Source organism: Eptatretus burgeri, chromosome 10 (assembly GCF_056783735.1).
Source record: "Eptatretus burgeri isolate ZD-2024b chromosome 10, Ebu_testis_v1, whole genome shotgun sequence".
NCBI classification, from domain to species: Eukaryota; Metazoa; Chordata; class Myxini; order Myxiniformes; family Myxinidae; genus Eptatretus; species Eptatretus burgeri.
The window spans coordinates 89,994,366-90,006,442 of record NC_140970.1 but is presented as its reverse complement, the minus strand read 5'-3'; the positions used below and the strand labels follow the sequence as shown (position 1 = coordinate 90,006,442).

General features: G+C 43.2%; 1 protein-coding gene across 3 annotated transcripts in view; it reads right to left on the bottom strand.

The window, feature by feature from the left end:
• LOC147019084 (agrin-like) overlaps positions 1-12,077 on the bottom strand; it is a 182,989-nt gene that overhangs the window by 108,420 nt on the left and 62,492 nt on the right. For 2 of the 3 annotated variants that reach the window (XM_085899320.1, XM_085899321.1), the window contains exon 1: positions 4,112-4,531. The exons of the other annotated variant lie outside the window; for it this stretch is intronic. In XM_085899320.1, the coding sequence (XP_085755446.1) occupies positions 4,112-4,226 (115 nt within the window). In that variant the 5' untranslated portion in view covers positions 4,227-4,531. Of the gene's footprint in view, positions 1-4,111; positions 4,532-12,077 lie in introns of those variants that run through there. 3 annotated transcript variants of the gene reach the window in all.

Here is a 12,077-nt window from a genome sequence, read left to right as displayed (position 1 = left end):
TGGACGAGTTATGACAAAACTTGTTGGATGAGTTGGGAAGGTAATAAGAACAAGCCGATTACATGTTGGCTCAGGTCCGAATCCAGATCTGGCCTATCAGTGGATCGCCTGGTGGAGGTATGCACTCTACTGAGTACTGTTCTAATTTCCACAAAATAAATGAAAATAAATGAATAGGGAAGAATTAATATACAAAGACGTATTGCAAAATACCGCAGGCATAAAAATAGGCATGGTGAAGGTATTGTTGCGGATTTGGAAGTTTATCGCACACAACATTCAGCTCCTATAGAGCAGTTATTTTGGTAAGTATGTGTTTTATAGATAGCTTTCTTCCACTTGTCTAATGGGTAAATAAATGTACATGCGCTGTGGAGTTATTTTGATAGTTAGGGTTTTTCTTTTATTTTCCACCAACAACTACAACAGCTGCGGACCACTCCAGCTCGGGGTAAAACAATGACAAGAGACCCTCTGCTCCAGGCATTCTCTGCGTCCTCACTAGGGGAAAGGTTATGCCCCCACCCACCGATTCGCTTGGCAGAGTGCCAAGTTGAGGAAAGGTCGAGCTGCGCCCAAGAAACCCTCTGCTCCAGGCATTCTCTGCACGCTCACTAAGGGAAAGGTTATGCCCCCACCCACCGATTCGCTTGGCAAAGCACCAAGTGGGGAAAAGGTCGACCCACACCTGAGAACGAATCACGCCTGGGTGAGCCACGCCTGAGAATGAATGACGCCTGAGCGAGCGCGCCGGAGAGGATATAAAGGGGCAGAGGATCCTCGCAGGGGTGAGTCTGTCTGGCTGGTCTTGGTCGTCGTCATAGTCATCTTCTTCCTCCTCCTCCTCCGCTGCACGATCGAGTGCTCGAGAGACACCATCCCCCCGCAAGAACCGCAAGGGTCGCTCGCCAGTGCCTGGATTTGGCTCGCCTCGCGCTGGGGCCCGGGTCGACTCGACTTGAAGACCGCACGAGGCGGACAGGTCCGAGATAGACGTCAATAAAGACCATTTGGTCCGATCATTTTGGGTGTGCGTGTGTGTGTTCGTGGCGCCAGTCACGATAAGTAGTGAATTGTATAAGGCTAAGCGCATGTAAGTGGTTACCACTCAGTTTCAAAAATGTCAAAAAAATGAAGTTTGTTCCATTGCCTTCTCACTACATTTTCCTGAAAGTGCAAGTCTAACTGAGTTCAGAACAAAAAACGTATAGCTTAATTACATATACATACATATATATATATATATATATATATATATATATATATATATATATCAAAATATGATACTTTGAAAAAGGGGTACCGATTCTGATGGTTTTGCGAGTTTTCAATGAAATTACCTAATTTTTCTTTTTTGGCAAAATAAATGAAGGTCATAGTATGCAACTTATTTGAGCAACTAATCTAATAATCAAAATACCAATTTCTGGGATTATTAAGAAATAATACATACTGTACCTATTTTTTTATTACTGCTCTATTCAGTGACTGTCAGATGCTGAAAAGCACTAAAAGAGAGAAGATTTATCGAACAAATTCTTGGACGTAAATTTTCAATTCAATCAATTCTGGGAGTAACAAAAAGCTCTCTAAATTCTCCAAAACTGTTTTAACTGCCTTCTAAATTAAAATATTTTTTAAATACCTGGAAAAATATTTTTAAGAAAATTAATTTTTTTATCAAATTTTAAAAAGTGTAACGTGCAGTCGGACAAAAATGCAAAATGACTAAACCAAAGCCATGCATGTTTTCAATTTTTTTATGCTATTATATCTATCTCACTGTGCCCCATTTGTAAATAAATTTTCGTGAAAATAATCTGATGCACAGAAGAATAAAAGCATTTTTTTTTTAAATGTGAAAAACAATAAAAAGCAATAAAACAAGAAAAAATAAAAATATGCCACAATGTGCATATATCATGCGAATCCACCACTGACCGATATAAATGCTGATTTTCTCAGACGGTGGGTGACAACCTTTTGATTAGATGAGAAATTTCATATGTTGTATTTTTGCATGGTCTAATACATATACGTCATATTTTAAGGTGAAACAAGAAAAAAGGCCAAGACTGGGCATGTATATTCAATAAAAATCCTGTAGATTCAGTAATATACATCATAGACCCATGAACCTTTCTATTTTAAGGTCCTATGGAACACTGTCTGTGCAATGAACCAAATTTCATGACCAGTAGTAGTCTTTGTGACTTTCAAAAATGCCACTCAAGTCAGGGTATGCCCTAAAATAGGGGTGGTAACCACTTACATGCGCTTAGCCATAAGTGCTTTTTGCTTGTATATACGTGCCTTACTTATTCGGTCTAGGTCTGCCCTTATGTGCTCCCCTCATTTCCCCCCATTGTAAATAAATACCCCGATTGTTCAATGTTTCAGCTCGTTCGTGTCCATTCCTTCATTGACTGAGCGAGCTGCGTGTTGGAAAGTTAGCCAGGCTGACGCCGTTGTAAAAGGGTATTCGGGACCGACGGAACTCGGCGATCAAACCGCTTAGATTGCACACGGAATGAGTACGCTAAGCGGCTCGTTCCGTACGGGTGCCATCGAGGGTGAATTTCCGCGGAAGGTTGGACCACGTGGGTATTTAGATAAATTGAAATTGGCAATCGACCCTACCCCACGTGGTCTGTCTATTGGAGAGTTCGGTCCAAAAGGGGACCCGTACTTTTCCGGAGTTTTCCGAAGAAGTACGATCTAAATTCCGGGCGATCGGTCGAGCCGACTCTACTGCTCCATCTGGTGGTCGTGCTCGCGGCTGACGCCCGGCCCCGCAACAGTATTACTCATATCAGGTGTGCAAGTGACACCGTAGTGATTGCCAAGAAGAATTCCAGCTCGTGATTGACAACGTAAACAGTTCTTGCAAAGAGTTCGGGATGGGGTGAAGTGCCAAAAAGACAAAGGTTATGGTCTTTGAGAAAACAATGAATATTGAATAACAATGAATATGTAGTGACAAATTGGCAGGAAAATGTGGACAACAGGAAAATAAGTGAGAAGAAGAATACATGAGTTTGAGAAGTGGTGCTAATGGTGGGTATTGAAGATTCATTTGAAGAATAAAGTTAGCAACAAATAGGTAGGAGTGAAACAAACATTATTGAGTAGCATAACAAAGATAGTCAGCTTTATTTATCTTGTGACAAATTGTTTGTTAATATCTATTTAATAATATACAGCCTATGGCTGCTTGGCTGCATCATTTTCTGGCGGTGCAGCTGTGCTGCTGATGCAATGCACCTGTCACCAGTAAACTGGTACTCTTTTTGCCAGCTGCAGAAGGATGACAGGCTAAATAACTCTACCTGGTGTTAATTCAACAGCCCAACAGGGTCTTCAACTCAAGATCCTAGAAACTTAAGCGAAGCACCTTAATAATAAAAAGCCAACACCAGGCCTGTTTGTTAATATCATGGAAAGTAAAGTTGTCGGAAAACGAGCACCGGGAAGACCAAGAACAACGTGGATGGATGATATAAAGGAAGTATGGGCAACTGAAAAGGAAAGCGGAAAACGAGGAAGAATGGAGATCCATGATTAGCAACCTTTGGATCGAAGAAGAAAGATACTGTATTGATTTCATTCCCTACTAATGTCCTGTGATGCGTGTAAAAGGACTCCGACTTATGAGTCCGAGACGCTAGACGGTTTTGTAAAACCCGAAACGCACAAGCTGAAATTGCACGGGAATGGTGGGCTGCAACAGCACACTTGGGGAAAGAGTGAGCACGCATGCCACAAGACCCCCAGCAAATGCACACCATAGGCAAACCCTCAAGCAGTTCTCAGCACCGCTTTCTCACGAAGACGGACCAACGAAACGTTCAGGAGATGCCATTATAACAACACAGACAGTGTGTGCTCAATGAGCTGCAACACCGAGTTATGTCTCCAAAAATATTATCCACTTAGAAAAAAAAACAGTGAGGCGTCAAAATTAACCCCTTGAGTGCCCAACTTCAGCTTACGAAGATCCTCGAAACGCCATGAGGAAGTAAGACATAGGTCAAAAACATGACTCAAATTATTGCTGGCAAATAATTCCCACTCCACGGTGCAGTGAGTAACAAGTATCAGGACAACGTACGGTGAGTGAGCAGAAGCGCAGCAAAGGCAAACGTAGCAGCTGCCAGTCCGAGTAGCAACACATTGCAAGCTGTTAAAGCTGCCTGAACCCCATACGCTAAGCGATCTCCCCCCATCACTTCACAAACGTTCTCAAGTTGCTGGTCCACAGCGTGCCACCAAGGTCCCACCCAGGAGGAACACACAAGTAAAGTGAATGATAAGGAAGGAAAGAGACTAAAAACGAGAAAGGAAACAAAGAAACGAAAAAGGTATTCGACAAAATCATGTAGAAAGGGGGAGAGGTACAAGATTTGTTGCAAGCATAGACAGAGATTCCAGACAGTGGAAGACAAAATGAGACGGGTTTAGTCGAGATGAGACAACTCCTCCAAAAGACATATTGCTGTTTGGGTCACGCTCTTCGAAACACCTGCTCTGAGCTAATCCGGCACTGCCATGAACTGGGAAGAAAAAGCAAAAGGAAATAAGGGGAGGAGTGGGGGGGTGGGGAAGGGGAGCGGTTAGAAGGGGAAGACAAGGGGAAAAAGATGGGTCAGCAGTGACTATGCAAGAAGTGGGGGTTGAGAGGACAGATATCTCGTAACTCCTGTTTTTACATGTCCATCACCAACTCCTAAAATGGGGGCCTTGACCTCGGGTCCTGGTTCTGCAGCAATCCCCAAGGCGGCATTGGGGCTTGGCTGTACAAAACGGGGGATGTGAGTGTTTCTAAAGGAGCTCCACTCGTATCATATATCAGACGAAGCTTTCTCCTGAAACTGCAACCCAATGGACTTTCATGCAGACTCCTTTTGCACTAAATACCCACCGGTTTATCCAAGTCGGAGGCAAGTCATATTTACAATACCTTACCCTGAGCTTCTCTGACTACCCATCCCTTCAGCTTGCAGCGACGCCAGCCTCCATTCTCACTGGTCCCCCATCCCTTCAGCTAACAGCCACTATACCTCCCCCATCTTTCCAGGCTCTAAAGGTCTCACAGGAAACCAAAACGTGGAACAGCCGGTTAGTAAGGGCAAGAAGATGTAATCAAATAGCATGAAGAGCAAATGCAGTGTACCTTAAAGAAGACGTCGGCCATGATGTCACAATTATCACGATGAAACTTCGAAATCGACAAGTAAACACTGTCTTCAACACAAGCAGATCTTGCACAATCAACCACACTCAGCACCTCAATGGTGAGAGCGTCCGCTCTGAGTCTAGGAGTCATACTAAAGATTTCAATAAATGGTACGTGCTGCTACACGATGGCCATCATTATGCAGGCTTTGATAGGCTGAATGGCCTCCTCCTGCAAATGAAGTTCCTTGCAAGAGAAAATATATCGGCATCATCATCTCACAGATCTCATAAGAGCAGATAAAAATAAAATAAGCATCAAAGAAAAATTGATTGGGTTGATTGGCTAACTAGGAGGCATCAGTTATCAAATTGACTTTGGCTTATAGGGAAAAAAAACCTCAAAATTCCTTTACATATTATGTTCCCCTAAATGTGCAGATAGATGAGGTATTTCGATGAGAAAGTCCCGTTAATTGCTGTATTTTGAACAAGTTCTTCCAGAATTCCCTGTATTTACGAGCCCATGATGTCCCAGGGCGCTCTGCAGAACCTCTTCTCCATCCCTCTTATTCCGCACCTCTTCCGCCACCCCCCTGCCCTTCCCCTGGAGGGCCAGATGCACAGCTGAGCTAGTCCAAGCCGCCAAATTCTTAACCTTACAGCTGCTATTCCTCTTGACAGTTCGATGATTTCTTTTGCATTTTGAAAACATCATTCAAGGCTCGTCCACATGTTTCACAGTATACGTGAACAGCTGTGATCTGAAGAGGGGGAGAAAAGAAAAAAAGGAAAAAAAAAAAAGATAAAAAAAACAGAAGAGAATCATAACAATCTGTTCAAACGGATCATGATCAATCTCACTGAAGACCTCTGGACCATACATTCGACGCCCAGTGGTTAATGGCAAAGCCGCTTTCAGCAAATCGTGCATTTGGTCAAGACAGTACAAGTATTGAAAAGGAATTCATTTCAAGAAGTAGAACAGCACTCGGTAGAGCGTATACCTCCACCACGTAATGCCTGATCCACGAGAACATATCGGGCCCAATACATTTTTGAAATGTCATGCTATACAGTACTGTATCGTGTTTGGCCCGATCTCTCAATGGTGAAGAATCACTTTGAAATTAAATAATTGTCGTATCCAGATCCGGATTCAGATCTTCACCAAAACCGAATCAATTCGTCCTCGTCACACACTGAACCAGTACACAAAATTTCATCCAGATCCATCCACAACTTTTTGAGATATTCTGCACACAAACAGACAAACAAACAAACAAACAGACAGACAGAAAGGGGTGAAAACATAACCTCCTTCCACCTTCGGTGGCAGAGGTAAAAATGATTCATCAGTACCTCGTGATGGATTACTATAAATCAAAATATGATAATTTCTCAGAACAAAATATTAATTACAATCAAAACTATTTGAATCACCGATGGTCAGACAAAGCAAGAAATACAGAAAGAGAGAAGAAAAGGAGAAAGAAAAAGATAATGATTGAAGAATGAAAATATTTATCATAAAGAAGTGCGGATGGTAGGTTTTTTTTAATTCTTGAATTCTGATTCAGAGAATCCTTCCTTTCCCTGAAACAAGCCTCCGCTTCCACGAAAACCCAGCACCGTCCGAATACCACAAAATAACATCAAATTAAAGGTCAACGGGAACTAAATATACACAATAATGCATTATTTTCTCAAATCCTACATTTAAAAAATTCCATAGAACATGCAGCCTCTGCCGAACCCTCTCCGCCCCTTACCCCCCAACTTTGCGCCCCAACTCTCCCCACATTCAAATCAGTGGCAGAACTCCTCGTGCTTTGCCTGCAGCTGTGGCTGGGTGTGGTGCGCCGAGTGAAGACCCAGAGGAATGGTCGAGTTTGAAAATATTTTGCATGGCTGTATTCTCTAAGAAGCAAAACTATATGGCGGTGCAGACAATAACAATACTACACCATTCGTTTCTCTTTTGTCAATATGTCTATAGACATCTCAAATCATCATGCGTCTTGGCGAGTCGAGGAAGCACCAGGAGCCTTGGAGTGTCAGTAAAGGACTTACAGCTCATATGTCCTTTGGATTAAAAATAACAATAAAAATATAAAATAAAATATAATAAAAAAAATAAACATCCAAATCTGCACAATTGTAACATTCTCTTTTGTTATATCTATGCCACCGGAGGTGGACAGAGGTTATGTTTTCACTCCTGCTTGTTTTTCTGTCTCTCTGCCTTTGAGCGGGATATCTCAAAAAGTTGTGAACGGATTCAGACAAAATTTGGTGGACAGGCTGGGTGTGGGAAAAGGACCAATCGATTCGATTTTGGTGAAGATCCGAATCCAGATACTACAATTTTTAAAGTGACAATTCACCATTGAGAGATGGGGCCAAAAACGATATGTGGCATGATATCTCAAAAAGATGTGGACGGATTCGGACGAAACTTGGTGGACAATGTTGGGTGTGTGACAAGGAAGAATTTATTCAATTTTGGTGAAGATCCAAATCTGATCTGAGAATTTTTGAGTGATTCTTCACCATTGAGAGATATGGCTAAAACCGATAGAAAGCACAATATGTCAAAAGGTTATGGATCGATCCAGACAATAACCCACTGGTTTGGTGGTTTTAAAATTTCCCACTGGTTGGTGGATGTAAATAACCCATCCAGCTTGGTGGATATAAATAACCCACTGGTTTGGTGGATGTAAGTAACCCACTGGTTGGTGGATGTAAATAACCCACTGGTTTGGTGGATGTCAATAACCCACTGGTTTGATGGATTGAAATAACCCACTGGTTTGGTGGATTGAAATAACCCACTGGTTTGGTGGATTGAAATAACCCACTGGTTTGATGAATGTAAATAACCCACTGGTTTGGTGGATGTAAATAACCCACTGGTTTGGTGGATTTAATACCCCTTTAGGGGTTAAGGGACTACTGCTACCCTATCCAAAATTCTTCAGCAGACTCCCCTAGCCTCCCGTTGAGTCCCTAAAGAACGTTGAGAGCTCTTGGTTGTTTAGTCACACGATTTTGTGTGCAGTGACAAACCATAAGAGACGAACATATGGTCGGCAGGCAGACATGAGGTAGATTTACTTCAACTACCCTCCCTCACCCATCACTAAGCTTGGGTTACACCCACCTACTCCTACTCCTCCTCCTCAAGTTTTCCCATGAAACCACAAATTTCCCAAGTTTTTCAGCCTGGTTCTGTCCCATCCCCCTCCCCACCAACCAGCACCAGCACAAAAACAATCTATCCCAAATCCAACACAAGCTCGACAAAATTCCTCTCAAATGTTCCCTCCATTTTTCAACACTTTTATCACCTCCAAATCTGATTTCTCTCCCTGCATCTCACATTCTCCACAGATATCTTATTCTAATCATCTTCCATTCTGCCCCAAGACAACAACTTACCCCAATTTCCCTCATTGCCACAGGCCCTTCTACATTTTCTCTCCGACAATAATATCAGGATAAAAATTAGAGCTGGATTTTTAATAAACAAGCCGGTACGCGACATGGGTGGTCGCTAGACTAAGGCGAATTTGAAATACTAGTACGTGCCCGAAAAATAAAAAATAAAATAAAAAAACCGCGAGCAAGAAACAACAACCACACAGGCCGTTCCTTCGCTCTCGCGTGCCCGTACGTGCGTGGCCCGGAAGTTCGCATGTCGCATTTACGATTATTCGCAATTTAGTTTTAATGGCAAATTATTCAATTAGCGCCAACGTATTTTGCCTTTTCGCAATGTCGTCGCAAGGAAAAACACAAAGAGAAGAGAAGAGAAAAAAAAATTACTTCCTGCTTCGGAACATACCAGTTCACTCTGATGTTACCGAAATTTATGCACCGTCTAATATAAAAACGATCATAACTTGGGGCATTGTGTTTATCTATAAATGCGCATAAGAAAGAGAAATTATTAGAATACACGAAAACATCTTAAGGTACCAAAAAAACACCTGTTGTTTAAATTTTGTCTCGTACTTGCTTATTTTCGATCGTAAGTTATCGAGCGTTTCAAATTTACTTCCTGGTTCGGAGCACACCAGCTCACTCTGATGTTACCGAAATTTATGCACCATCTAATATGAAAACGATCATAAATTGGGGCATTGTGTTTATCTATAAATGTGCATAAGAAATCGAGAAATTATTAGAATACATGAAGTCATCACTCTCAGGAGTCCGTACGTTGTAAGTTGTAACCCGTGATGGGGAACGCGGCTGAGTTTCCCTTCCCCCATCGGCCACGCCCACACAGCAACGTGTCTTGTCATTGGTTGGTAAATAAATGGCCATAACTTGGGAAGCACTTGTCCGATTAATATCAAACCTTGAAAAGGCACATCCTCGGGTCCCCAGCAATATATCTGGAAAGTTTCAATTAGATCGGACCAGTGGTTGTCGAGAAACAGCAGTCACAGACACACAGAGACAGACACACACAGACAGACACACACAGACAGACACACACAGACAGACACACACAGACACACACAGACAGACACACACAGACAGACACACACAGACAGACACACACAGACAGACACACACAGACAGACACACACAGACAGACACACACAGACAGACACACACAGACAGACACATACAGACAGACACACACAGATTGCTGGAATTATAGATAGATGTAGATAATAGAACACATCAGATGGCATTTCTGCCGTTCGTTGTTCCATATAGGAACATGACGAGCAACTGTCCATTCATCATTTGTGTTCGATTCCCTAACCCTACGTTAGGGAATCCCAACGCGAACGTTGGGGTGAAAGCATATAGTAATAATGTGGAATAGGCAAAGCCTAGAAGCGAACGTAGAATTCTTCTTACATTCGCTTCTGACTTTACCTATTACCTTAACAGTACCTTCATAACAACAGCTACACCGCCTAGAACAGGATCTCATCTGAAGAAAAAAAATCCTCAACATTATCTTCACAACGACAACTACACCGCCTAGAACAGGATCTCATCTAAAAATATAAATACTAGAAGCGAACGTCGAATTCTTCTTACATTCGCTTCTGACTTTACCTATAACTTGTTCACAACTGTATACGCAATTTCCAGTTACTTCGGCATGAATTAGGGATCAGCGATCAAATAATGTAAATCACGATTAAAAATTATTTTTTGATGATGCAGGAGATATCTTTATTAACATCAGTGGAGGAAATATCCACCATGTCTGATATTTGGGTCTTTCATGTCTCCGACGATGCCTTTATCTCCCGGCATACATCATTCCCCATGACAAAAACCGGAAACAAAAAAAAACCGGAAGCAAAAAAAAAAACAGAAGCAAAAGGGTCATAGCCAACGACACGGATTCCAAATTGCCAGGGTATTGTGTTGTTGTTTCCTATTCTCTCATGTGCATGCGTTAAGTAATATTCACAAGATAGAAATAAAACCCAATCGTGTTTATACACCGCACAGCGTTTAAAAACAACCGGAAGCAAAAGCATCATAGCCAACGACACGGATTCCAAATTGCCAGGGTATTGTGTTGTTGTTGTTTCCTATTCTCTCATGAGCACGCGTTAAGTATGAAGCTCACTACGTTCGCTATAATTGCATACTAGTCATACAGTTTTTGACGGATCGGGCTGAAATTTTTTGACAAAGAGGTTGATTATAGTGCGCATAAAAGCACAGAAGCCGATTTTTAATTTTCGAAAAAAAAAAATATTCGGATTTTTTTTCAAAAAATTCAAAGTCCCGTTGCTCGGCAACGATGGCGTCCATAGCAACGGTGCTCAAAAGCATACAACTTGATCCTGGTATGAACCTACCAGTCAAGTTTCATCTAAATCGGTTGACTCCTCTGGCCTCCAGAGCTGTTCATTACATACTGTTACGAATTCTGGCCCGCCTGGCGTGCGATCGGCCACGTACCTCTAATGGCAGCCGCGTCGCCCACCGGACGGACAATTCAGTCGTGACCCTCCTGGAACTACCGCCAGGAGCCATTCACGGGTGGGGGTTTAACCGCACCACAACCCAGTCCGCATTCCACCCGCGCGAAATAGGGTGAATCGCCGGATGTCGATATACCTAAATACCCGCGGGTAAACTACCGAGGGGTTGCACCACGCCGCAGGTCGGCTTAGGACACGAACCGCTTAAGAGGTTCGTTCTGTGCTACAGGGATAACCGAGCGGTGTTAATCGCCGACCTCGACGGTTCAGATTCTTCTTTACACGGGTGTTCAAAACCCACTACCAATCATTCCACGATTCAAGATGGCACTTTAAAAAGAGGGGAAGGACGCAACGAATGGGATACGTTGTACACAACGACATGTATTATAAAGCACATATTGCACACACAACACAAGCAAGGAATCATGCACGTATTTACAAGCAAGGCAAATAAAAAGCAATACAACCGACTACAATGAGAATGTACATGCACTTAACAGTTGTTACTTAACAGGACACGGCGCCACAGCATACATACAAAACAACAGGAAAACCTTCCCCATAGGCAGGGAGGTAGACGGGGTTCGTAAACCTCGATGGTCGTGGGCCGTGGATGACCGAAAAGGCCCGCGAGACCGTGCTGGTTACCTGCCCCCTCGAGGTGTGACGGTGGGCAGGTCGCGACGTCTTGTTCCCACGGCAGCTAGCGTAGCCGCGCCTGCTCTCGGGCCTTTGCAATGATGTGGTCGGTGAGTTCTCTCCGGCGTCCCTCGCCAGATGCGCAGATTCGCACCACACAGCCGGCAGGGCTGCGCCTCCCGTCTGCGTCTCCGAGGCGTCGCCCGGACTCGGCACCGGCCCGCGCCTTCACCGACAGGTCGCCCAATACCAAGACGAGAGAGCCCGACCTCGACCACCAAGAGA